General features: G+C 38.8%; 2 protein-coding genes across 51 annotated transcripts in view; one reads left to right on the top strand and one right to left on the bottom strand.

The window, feature by feature from the left end:
* PLAGL1 (PLAG1 like zinc finger 1) overlaps positions 1-4,912 on the top strand; it is a 65,762-nt gene extending 60,850 nt beyond the window's left edge. For all 50 annotated transcript variants that reach the window (XM_074037189.1, XM_005552017.4, XM_074037193.1 and 47 more), the window contains one exon: positions 2,556-4,912. In XM_074037189.1, the coding sequence (XP_073893290.1) occupies positions 2,560-3,795 (1,236 nt within the window). In that variant the 5' untranslated portion in view covers positions 2,556-2,559 and the 3' untranslated portion in view covers positions 3,796-4,912. The remainder of the gene's footprint in view (positions 1-2,555) is intronic.
* Positions 4,913-6,771: 1,859 nt separating this feature from the next.
* Positions 6,772-24,891, bottom strand: part of ZC2HC1B (zinc finger C2HC-type containing 1B) — a 65,641-nt gene continuing 47,521 nt past the window's right edge. Inside the window, exons 7-8 of the mRNA XM_065543499.2 lie at positions 7,512-7,596; positions 6,772-7,102 (exon numbers count right to left, since the gene is read on the bottom strand). Coding sequence (XP_065399571.1) covers positions 7,526-7,596 — 71 coding nt within the window. The 3' untranslated portion in view covers positions 6,772-7,102; positions 7,512-7,525. The remainder of the gene's footprint in view (positions 7,103-7,511; positions 7,597-24,891) is intronic.

The raw sequence follows: 24,891 nt of genomic DNA, 5'->3' as shown, positions 1-24,891 counted from the left end.
TAAGATGAAAAACTGAGGGAAAGAAACAAGTCGTTGAAGTAATTTCAGCTACAGGATGAGAATGTTCTAGATCAGGATTGTTGCATAAGTAAGTAAGGGATAAATTAAAAGGGAAAGAAGTAGATGCCAGGCAAGGGAAAGAGTCAAGAAATTCAGAAGTGTGGGAGCTAGTGAAGTTTGGAAGGCAGTGGTCTTGTTCAAGTACTACTGGGGTGTCAGCTTGCACCCCACTTACAGGTAGTACAGGTACAGGACAGGAAAGAGTGGGTAGGAGATAACCAGGTGAAGTCATTAACCTGGTATTGATCTACCCATGGGTGATAAATGAAATCAAATCAAATGAAAATCCTCTATAATGAAAGAAAAGAGAGAGGTACAAACTGACTCGAGAGCTGTGGGTCACCAGTACTGGGCCAAGAAAAAAAAAAAAAAAAGGTTTAAATACCAAGTGTGTAAGCCAGCCCCACTTCATATTTATTCCTGTGATATATATATACATATAGATATCTTGTAGAACAACATGGCTATTTGCCCTCTAACATGCTCTAAAAACCCTTTCTCCAACCTGTGCATTTATTTAGATAGACCTAGAACGTGGAGACACTAGCACAATCTGATTTCTCAGATGCCCATAGTGTTGGTTCCTGTCCCTGCCTTACAGTACCCACCATGTTATCATTTATGTGCGAACCAGCCGTGGTGTCCTGGAGGGAAGGGAAGGGATGCACACAGCAGGCTTTTTTATTTTTTTATTTTTAATGAGAGACAGGAGGGAGGCATGAGGTTGTACTTTATTTTTAAGAAAATGACAGTTTGATTCAGATTAGCTTTATATTTTTTGAACTGGCTTCCAGTCGGCCTCTAGGTGGGGGCCTCCACTCAACAGCTGCTGTTGTAGACCCCTCACCAATTCTGGCTCCACAAGAGGAGCAGGAATAAACAGTATAGGGCAGATGTTGGCTGAAAGGTGTAATTAAGCATACTTTTGACTTAAACATACTGTCTTAAAGAGATCCTATCTCTTTTACGGAATGAGTTGTTAGAAATTCTTTTGTATCTAACGTGAAAGCTCACAGGGTACAACTGCACTTAAATTGTCAGTCAGGACAAGCTTTAGCCTCTCAAGACAAAACCTGTAAAGGAGGTAACCCTGAGGGATATGAAGCTACAAGTTGTAATGAAGGATTGTTTTATAGGAGATGCTAACATATAGTGCTCTGTGTTTTAGTTATTAAAATGAACCCTTTTAAAGCTCAAGGATGACAAACTCAGGGTTTCCTTATGCACTGAGCTTTTAAAAGCCAATGTTGAGTTGAGATGTTAGCAATTCAGTGGAACTGTGAAAAAGATGGAATTGTGGTGGCTTTCCATAACAATTTCTTCCTCACAAACATAAAATAGCTATTTTGAAATTCCAAATTGACTAGATGGACTATGGCTTGTCCCTGAGCCATTGTTGAAGACAGACTTACAACTCTTATTAGGAGTAGCAGCTTCATATTTAAAGAAGAAAGTCTTTTTGAATTTTACCAATTAAATTACCAGTGACCTTTAAGAAGTAAGTCGAAGGTGTCTTAGAGGGAAAATTTGAAGTAATGGAGACAGGCAGCAGCATCAGAGATAAGAGCTGATAGGCAAGCTTTGAATGAAGGAAATCAAGACAGTGGTGAGATCTCACGGTGGGCAGAGGCTGAGGCTGAAAGCACAGGCAGCAGGCTGATGTTCACAGTCCTATTAGACACTTTTCTGAGCTTAAGGATGGACTTTTTAAGAGGCTCCTAAGAGTTACCTGTCCATGGCCTGAACTTTCTGTCTCAAACAACAGAAACATAGGAACTAGGAGTGATAACCTAAAACTGGGGCTTTATGTGGTTCTGGGTAGCAGGCAAATTGAGTCACTTGAATTTCCAGAGTACAAAAGACCCCTTTAACCCCTTCCTGAAAAAGATTTTTCATGGTCACATATTTTTAAATACTTGCATACTTTGTTTAGAAATCTGTATACATTTAAAAAAACATGTTCTCTTAAAGAATATTCTGGCCAGGCAGGGTGATTCTTGTCTGTAATCCCAACACTTTGGGAGGCCAAGGCGGGAGGATCACTTGAGCCCAGGAGTTTGAGACCAGCATGGGCATAGTGAGACCTTGTCTCTACAAAAAAAATAAGAAATGAAAAATTTTAAAAATTGGCCAGGCCTGGTGGTGTGTGCCTGTAGTTCCAGCTATTTGAGAGGCTAAGGTGGGAAGACTGCTTGAGCCCAGGAGGTTGAGGCTGCAGTGAGCCATGATCGGACCACCACACTCCAGCCTGGGGAAAAGAGTGAGATCCTGTCTCATAAAACGTTTTATAGGTGTGAAAAATGTATTATGGCTTTAGTATTGCTTGCTTTTTTAATTATAAAAGTTTATATATTTGGAAAATATGAGAAAGAATTTTGAAAATTATACCAAGACCCAGAGAAAACTATTAACATTTTGATATAATATTGTTTCTACACCTTTCTTCAGCTCTTTAAAACAACTCTGTATTGTGAAATTTCTCCTTCTGCTCCTAGGCATATGGCTACCCATTCTCCCCAGAAATCTCACCAGTGTGCTCATTGTGAGAAGACGTTCAACCGGAAAGACCACCTGAAAAACCACCTCCAGACCCACGACCCCAACAAAATGGCCTTTGGGTGTGAGGAGTGTGGGAAGAAGTACAACACCATGCTGGGCTATAAGAGGCACCTGGCCCTCCATGCGGCCAGCAGTGGGGACCTCACCTGTGGGGTCTGTGCCCTGGAGCTAGGGAGCACCGAGGTGCTACTGGATCACCTCAAATCCCATGCGGAAGAGAAGCCCCCTAGCGCAACCAAGGAAAAGAAGCACCAGTGCGACCACTGTGAAAGATGCTTCTACACCCGGAAGGATGTGCGACGCCACCTGGTGGTCCACACAGGATGCAAGGACTTCCTGTGCCAGTTCTGTGCCCAGAGATTTGGGCGCAAGGATCACCTTACCCGGCATACCAAGAAGACCCACTCACAAGAGCTGATGAAAGAGAGCTTGCAGACCGGAGACCTTCTGAGCACCTTCCACACCATCTCGACTTCATTCCAACTGAAGGCTGCTGCCTTGCCTCCTTTCCCTTTAGGAGCTTCTGCCCAGAACGGGCTTGCAAGTAGCTTGCCAGCTGAGGTCCATAGCCTCACCCTCAGTCCCCCAGAACAAGCCGCGCAGCCTATGCAGCCGCTGCCAGAGTCCCTGGCCTCCCTCCACCCCTCGGTATCCCCTAGCTCTCCTCCGCCACCCCTTCCCAATCACAAGTACAACACCACTTCTACCTCATACTCCCCACTTGCAAGCCTGCCTCTCAAAGCAGATACTAAAGGTTTTTGCAATATCAGTTTGTTTGAGGACTTGCCTCTGCAAGAGCCTCAGTCACCTCAAAAGCTCAACCCAGGTTTTGATCTGGCTAAGGGAAATGCTGGTAAAATAAACCTGCCCAAGGAGCTGCCTGCAGATGCTGTGAACCTAACAATACCTGCCTCTCTGGACCTGTCCCCCCTGTTGGGCTTCTGGCAGCTGCCCCCTCCTGCTACCCAAAATACCTTTGGGAATAGCACTCTTGCCCTGGGGCCTGGGGAATCTCTGCCCCACAGGTTAAGCTGTCTGGGGCAGCAGCAGCAAGAACCCCCACTTGCCATGGGCACTGTGAGCCTGGGCCAGCTCCCCCTGCCCCCCATCCCTCATGTGTTCTCAGCTGGCACTGGCTCTGCCATCCTGCCTCATTTCCATCATGCATTCAGATAAATGATTTTTAAAGTGTATTTTTCGTATTCTGGAAGATGTTTTAAGAAGCATTTTAAATGTCAGTTACAATATGAGAAAGATTTGGAAAACGGAACTGAGACTATGGCTTATTCAGTGATGACTGGCTTGAGATAAGAGAATTCTCGAACTGCATGTATTGTGCCAATCTGTCCTGAGTGTTCATGCTTTGTACCAAATTTAATGAACGCGTGTTCTGTAATCAAACTGCAAATATTGTCATAACCAACATCCAAAATGACGGCTGCTATATATAAGTGTTTGTCATATGGAATTTAATCGTAAGCCATGATCATAATGTTAACTAAATAACTTTATGTGGCACTGCCTAGTAAGGGAACTATGGAAAGGTTTGGATCTCTCCAAACTGGGAGAATTTTAAAAATAAGAAAATAACCTTTATATGATATATTATGACTAGGCTGTGTATTTCTTTTCAGGGATTTTTCTACCTTCAGGGTTGGATGTAGTTTAGTTGCTATTACCATAGCCAACCTGTAGTTTTACATATACAATTTCTTGTGGAGCAATAGAGTTCTCCATTTTACAGAAGCATTTTAAATGTAGTTTGAATATTTTCCACAAGATGCTGCAATGTGAGTTATCACTTCATTTATCTTAAAGACTAAACTGGTTGTCAGCTACATCTAACAGAAAGAAAAATCACTGTGTAACCAGGTTAAGTGGTAAAATAATCCAGGCGTCAGTCAAAGGCATTTTGCTGACTATAATATTGATTATATTTTTAACAGGAATTTAAGAAAATATTACTGGAATTAAAAATATATATATTAAACAAGAATTTTCTTTGCTCTGTCTAGCTTAAACTACTACTCAAGCTGCTTAACTTCTTAAGTATTGTTTTTAATCACCAATAAATAAGTGCATTTGTAATTCATCAGTTTGTCCTTATTAGCTTTTATTCAAAGAGGATTATGTTTTACAATGTAACTATAATCTCTTGAATTTGGTATCTTATTAATGAGTTTTAAAGATGTAAAACCTAACCTTTTTTAAAGCTCCATTGTCTTATGTTTTTAGAGGCTTTCTTTTCCATAAACATATATCTTACATATAATAAACTTTTCAAATCTTGCAATTTGGCTTGATTAATTTTTCATACCGCTCCACCTGTGTCAACATGAACTACATACACTCAGATCAAGACAGAAAACACTTCCGGCTCCACCTGGCTCCCTCCTGCCCCCTCCTGCCCCCTCCTGCCCCCTCCTGGTCATTACTTCCCCCACAGAAACTACTGTTTGGACTTCTACTGAGCATCTATTAGAAACTTCACTTTTTTTGAGTAAAATAATTATGACTTAAGATAGAAGCTTATATGCTTCTGTTAAATTCACAGTGCTAAGATCTTATTTCTAAAAATACTGTACAATATTTTAAATCAGTCTATAATATGACATAATTTATTTCTAATGTATAGATCAGAATACTACTATCTACCAGAGTTTAGTCTAACCTGGGCTACCATGATCCACTTTTACAATGGTGTTTACCATTAATTTCTAGCCAAATTAGAAATGTACTTATTTCTTATTGGGATTTCCTCAAAGTATTATGCTCCTTAAATCTGACAGGCCTATTTCTGTTTATTTTACCACTAAATAGGGTGGGGTAGGTAGAGAAAGGGAAGATGAATTTATCTGTCTATCCAAGAAGCCTATTGGTCAAACGTGAGAAAAACCTGACCCACTCACAGTCCTTAACAATGATGCTGATGACCACTTAAGGGGCAAACTGCTACCCAGGGTTGGAACTGAGAAGGAAGCTTAATCTGTGAGACCCAGCTGCCAGACAGACCTGGGTCTTTAAACTACAATGAAACCCACAGGGAGGAAATGAGACAAAGTGATGTAAGTTATTCCATTAGTAGGAGTCCACTGCTTGGGGATGTTTAAGTCAGTTCCCATATCCCCTCTTTGTTCTCAGAGGCAAAGCAATCTCCCAGAGCAAAAGGGGAAAAAGGAGTAGCTCATCTCAGCTAAAACCTCCTGACATCCATTTACAGAAGCTTCCACAGATACTTTTACATGGCTTACTACTGTCTCCTGTCAGTTCCACAACACATACTTGATTTTCCTGAAAACAGAACATAACATTTGGAGTTTGGTCCCCAAAATACAGAGCATAAGAATTTCAGATATTCTGCATTAGAAGCTGAGGTAGGCTGGGATTCTCCTACTTACCTTTGGACAGAAAGAAACGGTTTAATTGTCCTAATTAAAATTTTACGAGGTTAAGAAAAAGGTCTTGGATTTAAAAGTATAAGTACAACTCATTCTACAAAAAGAGATCTATTGACCCTTAAGATTGCAAAGAGGCTGGGCACAGTGGCTCATGCCAGTAATCCCAGCACTTTGGGAGGCCAAGGCAGGCAGATGGCTTGAGCTCAAGAATTCAAGACTAGCTTGGCCAATAGCGAAACCCCATCTCTACAAAAAATATAAAAAATTAGCCGGTTGTGGTGGCGCAAGTCTGTGGTTCCAGCTACCCGGGAGGCTGAGGTGGAAGGTACTGCTTGAGCCAAGATCGCACAACCGCAGCCTGGGTGACAGACTGAGATCCTGTCCCCCCCCCCCCAAAAAAAAAGACTGCAAAGAGAAGAGAGGGTCACCTCCCAACAGAGTTCTGTATAAATCAATGCTAACGAAATGAATAGATAGCTTCTGATTTGGCCATGATAAATAAATGGCTTGAGGCCACTGAGAACATTCTTCCCACAGTATGGAAGATTTTGGTAATCTTTTCTCCTCCACTTCAGTGTTTCCCCCCAAATATGGTCTGTGTGACTGGTATATGTAAGACACTTCTACACAGTATATACATAAACATTTAAAATAAGTATAATAGCTATAATTTAATACTTACTAGATGCCAATATCAAAACTGAGATTTCACAGCTAGTACATAAAATGAAGCTAGTTAAAGAAAGATTTTCCAAGTAAGTAAATAATGTTAGTACTCCAATTACTAGTCTACTAAAAAGGTTCTAATATCAAAGCAACATTGTCTTAAAAACCCATCAAATGTCCAATTAAAAAACATCAAGTGAATTTGAATCATGCATTATACAGGTTGATGTGTTTCATGCTTTTGTTTTGAAAAATTCAAAGGGAGTAAATAAAAATTTGAAGCTAGTTTTACTTGTTCTAAGTGATGCTTCAAGAAGAATCAAGGGTATATAAACCGATGTCACATCTACCGTTCCCTCCCCTTAGGTGGCATTCTGGGGTATGCAGCTATCCAGGCTGATGGGTTTCAGGGAGCCAGCCTGAAAGCAGAAAGAAGAGGCATTTACTTTAGAACGTCATTGTTTCCACATTGAGAATGCTAAATAATATAGGCCTCTTTAGACTTTTAATTGTTTTACAAACAATTCACACTCTCAGGGAACTATTCTTTTTGAAGGTAAGGTACTTAGAAAAAGGGACAAGGCAATAACCTTTCCGGTCAAAAGTGAAGGATCATTCCCCTTTCCTATTAAGTCATAAATCAAAAACTGAATATCCTCTTTGAACTGTATGTTTAACAGAAGAGTCAGTTTCAAGAGCATACATTTTGTTAACTCAATCTGGAGTTTGTCCAAACGTCTCTTCAGTTTGCCTACTATGCATCCGTTCTCTTAAAAGTCATTAACTGACCAGGAACACCTGGATTAGAGGTGATTTTTTTTTTCTTACCTGGCTTCTAGGAGTTAATCTTTTTTAGAAGATTTACTAAATCCTTGTCTGAGTTTTGCTCCAGAAGCAGGGTCCATAGCTAATCCTTTGCAAACACAAACAGACTTGTTATTATGTCAAAGCAGAACATTACCAAGAAAAGAAGACATAATTGTGAAATCCCCACATGGGTTCAAAAGTTTCTATTCTTCCTTTGTTTTTCTTTTTTGGTGAGAGGTGGGGGAGTGTTGTGGGGAGGGTAGTAAGGGTAGGGTAGCTATAGACAAATACCCACTCTCTGGCCTGAACCAAATAAGGAAAACAGGGGCTCCCTCAGGTGTCTTCTTTCCTCTGCCCCTAGCCTCTGTTTACTCATGGACTTTGGACTGTACCTCAGGTAACCCACCTTTTATACACTAGGACTTTCGACACCCCCTCCACTATTGCCCCAGCTTTCAAAATGGACCCTGATATTTTGGATCTTCAAATTCTTTGCTAGCTCTCATATGAGAAGACTTTGCTAAGCCTTACGGAAGAATAAGCTTCCTTCCCTGCTTGAGGTTGTCTACGTGACAATGGATTCATTCTGCTGACAGTATTCTTTTCCCTTGAGCCCAGCAGCGCTGTTAGGTATGGAGATACACGAGTTTATGGATATGCGCACACCACAGCACCCCCTGACCACATCGTAGGGGACAGGATTCTCAGAGGTTCTTTTTTGTTAAAAAATAAAAAAGGAACAAGTCCCCTCTGTCCTAAGAAGCCTCCTTTCTACTCAGTGTTTTATGAAGGAGCAATAACAAGGAAATTGTGGATCAAACTCTCAAAGGATAGGAATAGAAAGAGCTTTCAGTGTTAGTTTTACTGAAACATAAACTGGTTTTACTTCTGCCAAAGAATCCGCAACTGACACTTTGATGCTCAACAGGTTTGCTACATAAGTAAATTAGGTAAAGAATGGAATGCTAGTGAAGGTAAAATGCTTAACTTGATGAAAATCCACTGGATCTAGAAGTAAAGTAGAGCCCACACCAGCAAAGCTGTACTAATGCAATCCACTACTAAATATACAAAGCAATGCAGGTCTAGATCCCAGAACTACATGCTCATCGTGACATTAGTCTCTGTACAAAGATCTTGGAGAAGCAGCTTCTTGGCAGTACCTTCCAGTATATTTATCACTCATATAACAAAAGCCTCCAGAAAACAGCCACCAGTACATATTTGCTGACTAGGCTATACACTCATTTCCCATCTGAACATTAGAATCTTTTAGGAATGCAAGAAGAGCCACATCTTTCTCTAAAATAATTTCTAAATATGTATCAATAGAAAAATCAGTAGCATTTCTATACAGCAATAATAATCACGCTAAGAACCAAACCAAAAGTCAATCCCATTTCTAATAGTCAAAAAAAAAAGAAAAGAAAAAGAAAACAATTCTGGGAATACATTTAACCAAGGAGTAATAGATGCCTATAAGGAAAACTACAAGATACTGATGAGAGTTAAGAGGACACAAGTAAATGGAAAAACATTCCATTCTCATAGATTAGAAGAATCAATATTGTTAAAATGACCATATTGCCCAAAGCAATCTACAGACTCAATATAATTCCTATCAAAATAACAATGACATTTTTCACAGAATTAGAAAAAAAAATCCTAAACTTCATATGGAACTGAAAAGAACCCAGTTAGTGAAAGCAGGCATCACATTTCCTAACTCCAAATTATACTACAAGTCTATAGTAATCAAACAGCATGGTACTGGTATAAACATAGACATATAGATCAACAGACAGAATAGAGGACCCAGTAAGGGAGGAGACCACCCCTCATATTGTCTTATGCCCAATTTCTGCCTCCAAAGAAAGAAGAAGTAAAAACTAAAAGGCAGAAATGAAATCCACAAGCAGACAGCCCGGCGCCATACCCTGGGCCTGGAAGTTAAAGATCTACCCCTGACCTAACCGGTTATTTGCATTAAAAAGGCACTGTGAAGATCTCTGTCCTGTTCATTTCCTTTCTAATTGCCGGTGTATGCAGCCCCCAGTCACATACCCCCTGCTTGCTCAATCAATCACAACCCTTTCACACGGACCCCCTTAGAGTTGCAAGCCCTTAAAAGGGACAGGAATTGCTCACTCGGGGAGCTCGGCTCTTGACACAGGAGTCTTGCCAATGCTCCCAGCTGAAGAAACCACTTCCTTCTTTAACTCGGTGTCTGAGGGGTTTTGTCTGTGGCTCTTCCTGCTACACCAGAAATAAAACCACATACCTATAGCCAACTGATATTTAACAAAGTTAACAAAAACATACATCAGAGAAAGGACACCCTACTCAATAAAGGGTGCTGGGAAAACTGCATAGCCACATGCAAAACAATGAAACTGGATTTATCCGTCACTATATACAAAAATTAAGATGAGTTAAAGACTGAAACGTACGATGTGAAACTAAAAATTCTAGAAGAAAACCTAGGAAAAATTCTTCTGGACATTGGCCTATGCAAAGAATTCAAGACTAAGATTTCAAAGCAAATGCACCAATAACAAATATAGACAAATGGGACTTAAACTAATGCTTCTATAGAGCAAAAGAAATAGACAATGAACAGACAAACTACAGGTCGGAAGAAAATATTTGCAAACTATGCATCTGACAAGGGACTAATATCTAGAATCTACAAGGAATTCAAACAAGTCAACAACAACAACAAAAGGATTAGGAAGTGAGCAAAGAATCATGGACAGACATTTTCCAAAAGTAAACATGAAAATGCCCAACAAGCAGATGAAAAAATATTCAACATAACTAATCATCAGAGAAATGCAAATTTAAACCATAATGAGATGTCATCTTATACCAGTCAGAATGGCTACTATTAAAAAGTCAAAACATAACAGATGTTGGGAAAGATGCAGAGAAAAGGGAACATTTATATACTGTTGGTAGAAACGTAAATTAGACAACCTCTGTGGAAAACAGTATAGAGATTTCTCAAAGAATTAAAAATAGAACTACCCTTTGATCCAGCAATCCAACTACTGGGCATATAGCCAAAGGAAAAGAATCATTTTATGAAAAAGATACATGCACTCATGTTTATCACAGCACTAGTCACAAGAGACACAGAATCAACCTAAGTAACCATCAATGAATGATTGGATAAAGAAAATGTGGTATATATATATGGAATACTATGTATCCATGAAAAAATAAAATAATGTCTTTTGCAGCTATATGTATGGATTTGGAGGCCATTATCTTAAGTAAAATATCAAAAACAGAAAGTAAAATACTGCATGTTCTCACTTGTAAGTGAAAGATAAATAGTATGCACACATGGACATACAGATTGGAATAACAGGCATTAGAGACTTGGAAAGGTGGGAGGGTGGGAGGCGGGTGAGGGATGAAAAGTTACCTAATGGGTACAATAAACACTATTCAGGTGATGGTTACGCTAGGAGCCCAGACCTCAGCACTAGGCAATATACCCATTTAACAAAGCTGTATTTGTACCCCCTAAATCTATTTTAAATAAATAAACAAGGTCACTGTATAATGATAAAGGGATCCATTCAGCAAGAAGATATAACAATTCCAAATATATATGAACTTAACACCAGAACATCCAGTTCCTCTAGCTTATATAGCAAATATATAGCAATATATAGCGAATATTATTAGATCTAAAGGAAGAGATAGACTCCAATACAATAATAGTTGAAGACTTCAACACCCTACTCTCCATATTAGGCAGATCATCAAGACAGAAAACCAACAAAGAAACATTAGATTTAAACTGCACTTCAGATCAATGTACCTAAAAGACATGCATGGAATATTTTATCCAATAGTGACAGAATACACATTCTTCTCATCAACACATGAAACATTCTCTTGTGTAGACCATATGCTAGGCCAAAAAGCAAGTTTAAATTTAAAAAAAAATCAAAATCATATCAAGTACCTTTCAGATCACAATGGGATAAAACTAGAAATCAATAACAACAGGAACTTTGGAAACCGTACAAATACTTGGAAATTAAATAACATGCTTAACAGCCATTGGATCAATGAAGAAGAAAGAAGGAAATAAATGTCTTGAGACAAATGAAAATGGAAACACAACATATCAAAACCCATGGGATGTAGTAAAAGAAGTGCTAAGAGGGAATTTCATAGTAATAAATGCCTATATCAAGAAGTAGAAACATTTCAAATAATCAAGCTAATGATACCCCTCAATAACTAGAAAAGCAAGAGCAGAACAAATCCAAAATTAGAAGAAGGAAAGAAAAAATAAAGATCAGAGCAGAATTAAATGTAATAGAGACTTAAAAATAATACAAAGGTCAATGGAATGAAAAGTTAGTTTTTTGAAAAGACAAAATAGATAAATCACTAGCTAGACTAACCAAGAAAATAAGAGAGAGGATGTGAATTAGCAAAATCACAAACAAAAAGGGACATTACAACTGATACAACAGAAATACAAGAAAGCATTAGAGACTTATAAAGAACTATATGCTAACAAATTAGAAAAGCTAGAGGAAATGGATAAATTCCTAGACACATACAATCTACCAAGAATGAATCAGGGCTGGGCACCGTGGCTCATGCCTGTAATCCCAGCACTTTGGGAGGCCAAGGTGGGCGGATCACCTGAGGTCAGAAGTTCGAGACCAGTCTGACCAACATGAAGAAACCCTGTCTCTACTAAAAATACAAAAAAAAATTAGCCTGGTGTGATGGCACATGCCTGTAATCCCAGCTACTTGGGAGGCTGAGGCAGGAGAATTGCTTATACCCGGGAGGTGGAGATTGCTGTGAGCCGAGATTGAGTCACTGTACTCCAGCCTGGGCAACAAGAGTGAAACTCCCTCTCAAAAAAACAAAACAAAACAAAAAAACAAAACAAAAAAAAAACAATGAATCAGAAAGAAAAACCTGAACAGACCAATAACGAGTAATGTGCCGGGTGGGGTGGCTCATGACTGTAATCTCAGCACTTTGAGAGGCCACAGGTGGGTGGATCACGAGGTCAGGAGATTGAGACCATCCTGGCTAACATGGTGAAACCCCGTCTCTACTAAAAATACATAAAATTAGCTGGGCATGGTGGCGGGCGCCTGTACTCCCAGCTACTCGGTAGACTGAGGTAGGAGAATGGCATGAACCTGGGAGGTGGAGCTTGCAGTGAGGGGAGATTGTGCCACTGCACTCCAGCCTGGGCGACAGAGCGATCTTCTGTCTCAAAAAAATAAATAAAAATAAAATAACAAGTAATGAGATTGAATCAGTAATAAAAAGTCTCCCAACAAAGAAAAGCTCAGCACCGGATAGCTTTACTTCCAAATGCTATCAAACTTGTAAAGAAAAACTAACACCTATTATTCTCACACTATGTCAGAAAATTCAAAGGAGGAAATTCTTCTGAACTCATTCTGTGAGGCCAGTATTACCCTGATACCAAAACCAGACAAGAACATAATGGAAATAGAAAACTACAGGCCAATACCCCTGACGAACACAGACACAAAAAAACTTCAACAAAATACTAGCAAAGTGAATCCAACAGCACCATAAAAGGATAATATATCAGATGAAAGGATGGTTCAACACATGCAAGTCAATAAATGTGATACCTCACAACAACAGAATGAAGGACAAAAACAATATGATCATTTCAATAGACAGAGAAAAGGAATTTTATAAAATTTAACTTCCTTTCATGATTACAACTCTTAACAAATTAGGCATAGAAGAAACATACCTCAGCATAATAAAGGTCATATCTGACAAATGTATAGCTAACATAATACTAAATGGGGAAAAGCTGAAAGAACTGTAACAAGATATTTGATATCCACTTCCACCACTTCATTTTCATTATTTATTTAGAGATTGGGTCATCATTTTTATTCAACATAGTACCGGAAGTCCTTGCCAGAGCAATCAGGCAGGAGAAATAAATAAATGTCATCTAAATTGGAATAGAGGAAGTAAAACTGTGCCTCTTTGTAAATAACATGGATATATGTATGTGTGTGTGTGTGTGTGTATGTACTATATAGACATGGATATATATATAAAAAAATACATATATACTTATATGTGTATGCATGTATATAACCTAAAGACTCCACCAAAAACACTCTTAGAACCAATAAATGAATTTAGTAAAATTGCAGGATACAAAATCAACATATAAAAATCAGCAGCATTTCTATGTGCCAATAATAAACTGGCTAAAAAAGAAAACAATCTCATTTACAATAGCTAAGAAAAATAAAATACTTAGGAGTAAATTGAACCAAGAAAGTGAAAGACCTTTACGAGGAAAACTTCAAAACACTGATGAAAGAATGTTAAGAGGACACAAACAAATGGAAAGATATCCCATGCTCATGACTCAGAAGAATTAATATTGTTAAAATGACCATACTATGCAAAGCAATCTACAGACTCAATGTAATCCCGATCAAAACAGCAATGACATTCTTCATATAAATACAAAAAAATCCTGAAATTTCTATAGAACCGTTAAAGAGCCCAAATAGCCATAGTGTTCCTGAGTAAAAAAAACAAAGCTGGAGGCATCACATACCTGATTTCAAAATATATTAAAAAGCTGTAGTAACTAAAACAGCAAGGTATTGGTATAAAAACAGACACATAAACCAATGAAACAGAATAGACACTCCAGGAATAAATGCATGCATTTATAGCTAACTGATTTCCAACAAAGCCATCAAGAATATAAATTGAGGAAAGGCATACTCGTCAATAATGGCACAGGGAAAACTGGATATCCAAGTACAGAAAAATGAAATTAGATTCCTATGTCTCACAATATACAAAAGTCATCCCAAAATTGATTAAAGACTTAAACGTAAGACCTAAAAACTATGAAATTGCTAAAAGAAAATAGGGAAAATGCTCTCAAACATTGGTCTAGGCAAAAAATGTATGGCTAAGACTTCAAAAGCACAGCCAACAAAAATAAAATAGACAAATGGGACTATGTAAACTAAAAAGCTTCTATGCAGCAAAGGAAGCAGTCAACAGAGTGAGAAGGACAACATGCTGAATGAGAGAAAATATTTGCAAACCATTCATCTGCCAAGGAACTAATATTCAGAACAAGCAAGGAACTCAAACAACTTTTTGTGTTTTTTATCTAACACAACACAAAAACACCTGAGGAATTCAAACAACTTAACAGCAAAAAAACTAATAATCCCATGAAAAAGTGGGCAACGGATCTGAGTAGGCATTTCTCAAAAGAAGACATACCTCTCTCACCTCTGGTTAAAGGGGGGGAAAAAAGGACTTAAAAATGGACAACAGGTATGTGGAAAAAATGTTCAACATAATGAATTATCAGGGAAATGCCGATCCAAGCTGCAATAAGACATCTTACCCTTGTTAGAATTGCTCTTATCAAAAAGACAAAAAATAACAGATGCTTGTGAGGATGCAGAGAAAAGGAAACTCTATATTATACACTGTTGTTTGGAAAGTAAATTAGTGCAGCCATTACAGAAGACAGTATGAAGTTTCCTCAACAAACTAAAAATACAACTAACATAAAATCCAGTAGTCTCACTACTGGGTATTTATTCAAAGGAAAGGAAATCAGTATATCAAAGGGATACCCATATCCTCTTGTTTATGGCAAGACTATTCACCATAGCAACATATGAAATCAATCTAAATGTTCATTAATGGATGAATGAATAAAAAATGTGAATAAAATTGGAAAAAAAAGAAAATGTGGTATATATACTCAGTAGAATACTATTCAGCCATAAAAAAGAATGACATCCTGTCATTTGCAGCAATGTGTATGCAACTAGAGGTCATTATTGTTAAATGAATTAAGCCAGACACTGAAAGACAAATATTTGTTCTCATTCATATGTGGGAGCTAAAAAAGTTTTTTTCAGTGAGGTAGGGAATAGAATGATAGTTACCAGAGGCCAGGAAGGGTATGTGTGTGGCAGGGTGGTGGTGGAGAGGTTGGTTAGTAGGTACATAAAACAGTTAGATAGAAATAGTAAGTTCTAGTGTTTGATAGCACAGTAGGGTGACTGCAGTTAACAACAATATATTGTATATTTCAAAATAACTAGAAAAGAAGATTTCAAATGTTCCCAACTCAAATAAATAATAAATGTTTGAGGTGATAGATATCTTAAATACCCTGATTTGATCATTACACATTTTATTCATGTATCAAAAATACCACATGCATTCCATAAAAATAGTATATATTCCACAAATAGTATATATCAACAAAAAGACCACCATATTACAAGTAGACTAATACCAGAACAGAACAAAGGAAATCTCGCTAAGTGAGATTCTAACTAATGCATGTGCTTGTTTGCATCAATGAAAGGCATTTGGTACTTTTCTCCAAGTCCTTAAATACTTTAGAGATTCACCTTCACCCAGTATGCTTCTAATTCCTCCCTGGAATGACTTCAAATTACATGTGACTAATTTAAAGACACATTAACCCTAGCAACTTTATTTTTGTTATTTTGTTTTAAGAGAAAAGGACTTATTTTGTCACCCACACTGGTGTGCAGTGGCATGATCATAGCTCACTGAACCCTTGAACACCTGTACTGGACTCAAGCAATCCTCCCACTTCAGTCTCCTGGGTAGCAAGAACTACAAGTGGGTGCCACCACATCTAGCTAATTTTTAAATTTTTCTTGTAGAGACAAGGTCTTGCTATGTTTCCCAGGCTGGTCTTGAACTTCTGGCATCAAGCGATCCTCTGACTTTGGCCTCCCAAAGCACTGGGATTATAAATGTGAGCCACCACACCCAGCCAGCAATTATATTTTTTAACGTAAGCAAGTAGAGAGTAAGAAATTAAATTTAAAAAGCATCTTGAACTTGAAATAAAAGAAAGCTGTCTCCTAAAGCTAATTAACATGATAATTCTATTCTATGATAATAATTTGAGTGTGAAATTATGGAATCAAGATTTCCACTTCTCCCCATACATTTCATTTAACAAGTATTTATTGAGTGCCTCATGTGTGCCACAAACAACTCTAAAAAGTAGGGATATTCCAGTACAATAGAGAAAGATACAGTAGACAATTCCCCTTTCTTGAAACTTACATCCCATTTCTTTTTGGCGCAGCAGAGACAAATGAGTTAAATATATATTGAATATTAGATAGTGATAAATGTTATGTGGAAATAATAACAAAGGAATTAGGGAAGGCTTGGTTAGTTTTAAATACAGAGGTTGGAGAAGTCTCACTGAGATGACACTTTAGCAAAGAACTGAAGGAAGTGAATGAGTGAACAGTGCAGATTACTGGGAGAATGTTTTTGTTTTCAGCAGAAGGGGCAGCCAGTGAATGGTCATGAGACAGGAGTGTGCATGGCTGCTATGGTCAAGGAACAACCTGGGGCCACCTGAACCTGGAGCAGGATTAAGAAGAAATAGCACAGTATTTTGGGATTCAGTTTTTTAAGAAAAAGAAGAAATAGGAGAAGGTGAGCTCAGATGGTATTATGGAATCTAGTGTCAACCTTTTTTTTTTTTTTTTGAGACAGAGTCTCACTCTGTCATCAGGCTGGAGTGCAGTGGTGATCTTGGCTCACTGCAACCTCCAGCTCCTGGGTTCAAGAGATTCTCCTGCCTCAGCCTCCCAAGTAGCTGGGATTACAGGTGCGTGCCACCACACCTGGCCAATTTTTGTATTTTTAGTAGAGACAGGGTTTCACCATGTTGGCCAGGATGGTCTCCATCTCCTGACCTCATGATCTGCCCGCTTGGCCTCCCAAAGTACTGGGATTACAGACGTGAGCCACCGTGCCCAGTCGTGCCAACTATTTTAAGAATTTTGCCTTTTACTTAGTGACATCACAGTACTTACAAATTATCATTAACTAGTCAAGAGCAAACATAATACCATTTTGCTTAGATTTACTGATCTACTAGTCTATTTTCTTATGTATTAGAATGGCATCTTTATAATGTTCTGCTTAACATCACATACTAGGACACAGGACTTCTGATTCCTAACTTGGGACCTTTTCACTTATGTCTTGTTGCTATTTTAAAGAAATTAGTTCAAGGAAGGAAATTCTCTTCTGATTTTTAACACCATAACTGACATGTTGTCTTTTCCCATTCATGATCTCTTTCCAAGTTTACTAAACAAGAGCTCAATTGTTCTAGACCCTCGTGTTGATTTGTTATCTAATTCTTATAACTTAAGAAATATTCCTTCTTGAGAAATAAGATCTGACCTCAAACTTCAAGGAGTGTTTTTTGCTCCTTTAAGCATTCTCATATGTATTATCTCTGAAAAATAAAAAAAGAAACCATAATATAAAGACATTGTTTTTTATTTTTCTGAAGGACACTAGCATCGTACTTTAGAAAAAAGCGTATTAGTAAAAGTTTTACCAAATGAATACAATTTAAATTTTTTTCTTACTTAAAACTAATATCTACCTGATTGTTAAGTTTTTCCCAAATGAGGAAAAAACTAATGACTTGTCAGAATTCTGGAAAAATAGCAGAGTAGGAAGCACCAGGAATTTGTCTCCCCTCCTAGATAACAATTGCACTGGCAGAATGTATCCCCTGTAACTATTTTGGACTCTGGAGTCTATTGAAGACTCAAAACTTCCAGGGGAAGGCTTGAACAGTAAGATACAGTTAATTTCATCAATTTCAGATCTTAGCACAGCAACAGCTACACATCCTCCACCCCTCAGCTGCATGGCAGGCAGCTCTGCACATATTCCTGGATCAATCTGGACATGGCCTGTGGGAGCCATGGTAGGCAAATAGGAACCCAAATAAAATTTCTAACTATCAGAGATTTATTCTCTGATCACTGATTGTTGTTTCTGATCAAAGAGGGACAAGGGGGCAGGTGGCCATTGTTGTTGTACCTTCCATCATTGTTGTAAGCCCCTTCTCCTCTGGCTGAAGTAACTTCCAGGGGATTTAAAGGGATAGTGCCCTTCTCTCCTTTTATTTTTGTCTTTTCCCCCTTTTGGAAACTAGACATTAAAAACTAGGCTTTAAAAAAAAAAAAAACTACATATATTAGGAAATTAGAAAGTGAACATGCCACACCCAGAAAAAGGCAGAGGCTCAAAAAGACCGAGAAAACCTTACTTAAGTTGACACCTCAGACTGATCCTTGGCAGAGAGACAGTCTCACACACACACACACACACACACAGAGAGAGAGAGACAGAGAGAGACAGAGACAGACAGAGACAGAATAGCAAACCCTGCAGAAGTGAGAAAATCTAATTTCCACAGTTACACATTATTAGGTCCAAATGTCCAATTTACAACAAAGAAAATCACAAGCCAGACAAAGAAAGAGGAAAGTATAGCCCCTTCAAATAAAAAAAAAATCAACACAAACTGTTCCCAGAAAAGACCTGATGACAGATATACTAAACAGATCTATTAAACAAATACTTTCAAACAACTGAAGATGTTCAGAGAACTAAAAAATGATGTGAAGAGACTCAAGAAAAAGATATGTGAACAAAATGGAAATATCCACGGAGATAAATCCTGAAAAGAAACCAAATAAAATTCTAGAACTGAAAAATAGACTAAATGAAATGAAAACTTTACTGGTAGGATTCAAGGACACATTTCAGCAAACAGAGGAAAGACTCAGCAAACTTAAAGACAGGACAATGGAAATTATCGAGTCTGAGGAAGAGAAAGAGAAAAAATTAAGGAAAGGTGAGCAGAGCCTTAGGGATCTGTGGGACACTGTCAAACTGACCGACATATGCATTGTGGGAATACCAGAAGGAGCAGAGAGAAAAGGGCAGAGAGAAATAATGGCTGAAAACTTGCCAGATTTAACAAAAGACATGACTATAAACATGTAAGAATCATTCAAAAACTAAAAGTAAGACGGACTCAGAGACCAACATTGAGATACATTATAATCAAACTTCCAAAAGAAAAAGACAAAAAATAATCAGAGTAAAGAGAAAAAAAAAATGACTTGTCACAAACAAGGAATGTTCAATCAGATCAGTAGACTTCTCAACAGAAACCTTAGAGGATGAAACACAGTGGGCCAATATATTCAAAGTGCTAGAAGAAAAAAACTGTCAACCAAAAATCCCATATACAAAAAAACTATCCTTCAAAAAGTAAGGGAGGAGATGGGCACAGACGTGCATGACTCTAGTCCCACCTACTCAGGAGGCTGAGGTAGGAGGACTGCTTGAGTCCAGGAGCTTGAGTTTAACCTGGGCAACATAGTAAGGTCCTGTCTCTTACAAAAAAAAAAAAAAGGTGAGGAAGAAATTAAAACATTTCCAGATAAAAGCTGAGGGAGTTCATTATCATAAGACCTGCCCTGCAAGAAATACTCAAGGGAATCCTGCAAGGTGAAGTAGGAGGATACTAGACAGAAACTTGAAGCTGTATGAAGAAATCAAAATCTCAATAAAGGTAAATGCATGGACAATTATAAAAGCTAGTACTATTGTAATAATGGTTTGTAACTCCACTTTTTTGTTTTCTACATGATTTGAGACTAATACATTTTTACAAACAATTATTAGTCTAAAAAATAGTACTGTAACTGGTTTGTAACTCCACATTTTGTTTTATACATAATTTAACAGACCAAATAGAGGAATTATAGTTTAGTATACAAAGCACAAGTTAAGGATCCCTTATCTGAAATGCTTGGGACCAAAGTGTTGCAAATTTTTTTAAAATCTTGGAATATTTGCATTATACTTACTGGTTGAACATCACTAATCCAAAAATCAATTGCATGTCATGTCAGTGCTCAAAAAGTTTCAGATGTTGGAGCATTTTACATTTCAGATTTTCAGATTAGGAACATTCAACCTGTATAAAGATGTAATTTTGTTAAATCAACAACCAAAATGGGTGGAAAAGAAGTTGCTGAAGGAGCAGTTTTTGTATGTTATGAAGATAAGCTGGTATAAACTCAAATTAGAATGTGATAAGATTAGGAAGTTAAATGTAGTCCCCATGGTAACCACTAAGAAAATAGTTACAGAATACATACAAAAGGAAATGAGGAGGGAATATAAATGTTTTGCTTCAAAAATCAACTAAAAACAAAATAAGACAGTTGTATTAGTCTGTTTTCATGCTGCTGATAAAGACATACCCAAGACTGGGAAATTTACAAAAGAAAGAGGTTTATTGGACTTATAGTTCCACGTGGCTGGGAAGGCCTCACAAGTATGTTGGAAGGTGAAAGGCATGTCTCACATGGCAGCAGACAAGAGAACACAGAGCTTGTGCAGGGGAGCTCCTCTTTTTAAAGGCGTCAGATCTCATGAGACTTATTCACTATCACAAGAACAGCACAGGAAAGACTTGCCCCCATGATTCAGTTACCTCCCACTGGGTCCCTCCCAAAACACATGGGAATTCAAGATGATATTTGGGTAGAGACACAGCCAAACAGTATCATTTTGTACCTGCCCCCCGCCACCCGAAATCTCATGTCCTCACATTTCAAAACCAATCATGCCTTCCCAACAGTCCCCCAAAGTCTTAACTCATTTCAGCATTAATTCAAAAGTCCACAGTCCAAAGTCTCATCCAAGACAAAGCAATTACTTTCTGTCTATGAGCCTGTAAATCAAAAGCAAATTATTTACTTCCTAGATACAATGGGGATACAGGCACTGTGTAAATATAGCTATTCCAAATGGGAGACATTGGCCCAACAAAGGGGCTACCAGCCCCATGCAAGTCTGAAACCTGCGGGACAGTCAAATCTTAAAGCTCCAAAATAATCTCCTTTGACTCCATGTTCCACATCCAGGTCACTCTGATGCAAGAGGTGAACTCCCACAGCCTTGGGCAGCTCCACCCCTAGGGCTTTGCAGGATACAGCCCCACTCCTGGCTGCTTTGTGGGCTGGTGTTGAGTGTCTGGGGCTTTTCCAGGTGCATGGTACAAACTATTGGTGGAGCTACCATTGTGGGGTCTGAAGGATGGCAGCCGGCCCTCTTCTCACAGCTCCACTAGACGGTGCCCCAGTCGGGACTCTGTGTGGGGGCTTTGATCCCACATTTCCCTTCCACACTCCCCTAGCAGAGGTTCTCCATGAGGGCCCCACCCCTGCGGCAAACTTCAGCCTGGGCATCCAGGTGTTTCCATACATCTTCTGAAATCTAGACAGAAGTTCCTAAACCTCAGTTCTTGACTTCTGTGCACCCACAGGCTCAACACCACATGGAAGCTGCCAAGGCTTGGGGCTTCCACCCTCTGAAGCAACAGCCTGAGCTGTCTCTTGGCCCCGTTTAGTCAGGGCTGGAGCAGCTGAGACACAGGGCACCAAGTTCCTAGACTGCACACAGCAGAGGGATGCTGGGCCCGGCCCACAAAACCATTTTTCCCCCTAAACCTCCGGACCTATGATGGGAGATGCTGCCACAAAGGGCTCTGACATGCCATGAAGACATTCTCCTCATTGTCTTGGGGACTAACATTCAGCTCCTCATTATTTATGCAAATTTCTGCAGCCAGCTTGAATTTCTCCCCAGAAAATGGGATTTTCTTTTCTATTGCACTATGGACTTTTGAATTAATGCTGAAATGAGTTGAGACTTTGGGGGACTGTGGGGAAGGCATGATTGGTTTTGAAATGTGAGGACATGAGATTTGGGGGGGCAGGTACAAAATGATATGGTTTGGCTGTGTCTCTACCCAAATATCATCTTGAATTCCCATGTGTTTTGGGAGGGACCCAGTGGGAAGTAACTAAATAATGGGGGCAAGTCTTTCCTGTGCTATAAAAGTTGCAGGCTGCAACTTTTCCACACTTTTATGCTCAGTTTCCCTTTTAAAACTGAATGCCTTTAACAGCACCCAAGTCACATATTGAATGCTTTGCTGCTTAGAAATTTCTTCTGCCAGATACCTTAAGTCATCTCCCTGAAGTCCAAAGTTCCACAAATCTCTAGGGCAGGGGCAAAATGCCACCAGTCTCTTTGCTAAAACATAGCAAAAGGAACCTTTGATCCAGTTCCCAACAAGTTCCTTATCTCCATCTGAGACCCCTTCAGCCTGGATTTCATTGTCCATATCACTATCAGTATTTTGGTCAAAGTCATTCAACAAGTCTCTAGGAAGTTCCAAACTTTCTCACATTTTCCTGTCTTTTTCTGAGGCCTCCAAACTGTTCCAACCTCTGCCTGCTACCCTGTTCCAAAGTCACTTCCACATTTTCAGGTATCTTTTCAGCAGCGCCCCAATCTACTGGTACCAATTTACTGTATTAGTCTGTTGTCATGTTGCTGATAAAGACATACCTAAGGCTGGGCAATTTACAAAAGAAAGAGGTTTATTGGACTTACAGTTCCACATGGCTGGGAAGACCTCACAATCATGGTGGAAGGTGAAAGGCATATCTCACACGGCAGCAAAGAGAACAGAGAGCTTGTGCAGGGGAACTCCTCTTTTTAAAACCATCAGATCTCGTGAGACTTACTCACTGTCATGAGAATAGCACAGGGAAGGCATGCCCCCATGATTCAATTACTTCCTGCCAGTTCCCTCCCACAACACATGGGAATTCAAGATGAGATTTGGGTGAGGACACAGCCAAATCATATGAACAGTGATGCAGGAAATGAGGAACAAAAAAGCTATAAGGCATATACAAAACATATATCAGAATGACAAATATCTCTCCTTATCAGTAATTCCTTGAAATGTAAATTGATTTAACTGTCCAATCAATAGGCAGAGATTGGCAGAATGAATAAAACTACATGCTGTCTATAAAATACTCATTTTAGATCCAAAGACACAAATAGATTGAAATTGAGAGAACGGAAAAAGATATAGCATGCAAATAATAACCAGAGAGAACAGAGGCCACTAATATTAGTGGCTACACTAATATTAGACAAAATAAACTTTAAATCAAAAAAGATTACAAGAGACAAAGAGGAACCTACTGACAGACTATCAAAATATATGAAGCAAAAATCAACAGAACTAAAGGGAGAAATAGACAGTTCTACAATAATAGTTGGAGACTTCAATACCCCACTCCAATACCAACTAGATAAAGATACGTAAGAAAATAGAGGACTTAACACAATAAACCAACTAGATCTAACAGACATATACAGAACACTCTACTCAAAAACGGCAATATATATTTCTCAAGGGCACATGCAACATTTTTCAGAATGAACCACGTTAAGCCACAAATTAAGTATCAGTAAATGTAAAAAGACATATATCATATGAAGTGTCTTCTCCAACCACAGTGAGATAAAGCAGAAATAAAACTATAAAATTCATAAATTTGTGGAAATTAAACAACATATTCTTAAGCAACCAATGTATCAAAGAAGAAATCACAAGAGAAATTAGAAAATATTTGGAGATGAACGAAGCTCAAGAAAAAACACACTGAAACTTATGGGACTTAGCAGTGCTAAGGGGGAATTTATACCTATAAATGCTTACATTAAAAAAACAAAAAAGATCTCAAGTCAACAATCCAACTTTGCAAATTATGGAATGAGAGAAGAACAAATGAAATCAAAAGCTAGTGGAAGAAAGTAAATAATAAAGTTTAGACAGAGAGAAATGAAATCAAGAATAGAAAAATAAGAGAGAAAAATCAATAAAACCAAAAGTTGGTTCTTTGAAAAGAATCAATAAATTGAAAAACCATAGGGGCAGGGGCCAAGATGACCAATTAGAAGCAGCTGTGGTCCACAGCATTCACAGAGAGGAACAAAACAGGCAAGTGAATACAGCACCTTCAACTGAAACATCCAGGTTCTCACATTGGTACTGATTAGGGAATCAACTCAATACACGGAGAATGAAGAAAAGTAGGGTGGTGCGATGGCCCACCAGGAGTGACATGGAGCCAAGGAAACCCCCACCCCCAGCCAAGGGAAGCAATTAGTGACTATGTGACCCAAGAAACCATGCTTCTCCCATGGATCTTTGCAACCTGTGGATCAGGAGATCCCCTTGTGAGCCCACGCACCAGAGCTTTGGATCTGTCACTTAGAACTGGGTAGAGACTTGGCAGAGCAACTGCTGAGGCACACACAGAAACCCAAGAACTTTAAACACACCAGTCTTTCTGCAACTCAGGCAAGGTGGGTGGTTCACATATACCCCTAGGAAGGGGGCAGAATCCAGGGAGCCAATCAGCATCATTCTGTAGACCCCACTTCCACCGCACCTCACAAGATAAGACCCACTGTCTTGGAATTCCAGCAAGCCATCAGCAACAGGGTGGAGCCTGCCTGAGACAGGATGGAGCCTCAAGAGGAGAGTGGAGGGCAATACCTCTGCTGTTCGGTCAATTCAGCCATTTCAGCC

This window comes from Macaca fascicularis, chromosome 4 (assembly GCF_037993035.2).
Source record: "Macaca fascicularis isolate 582-1 chromosome 4, T2T-MFA8v1.1".
Taxonomy (NCBI): Eukaryota; Metazoa; Chordata; class Mammalia; order Primates; family Cercopithecidae; genus Macaca; species Macaca fascicularis.
The sequence above is the reverse complement of the archived record's forward strand: the minus strand, read 5'-3'. Positions and strand labels throughout refer to the sequence as shown.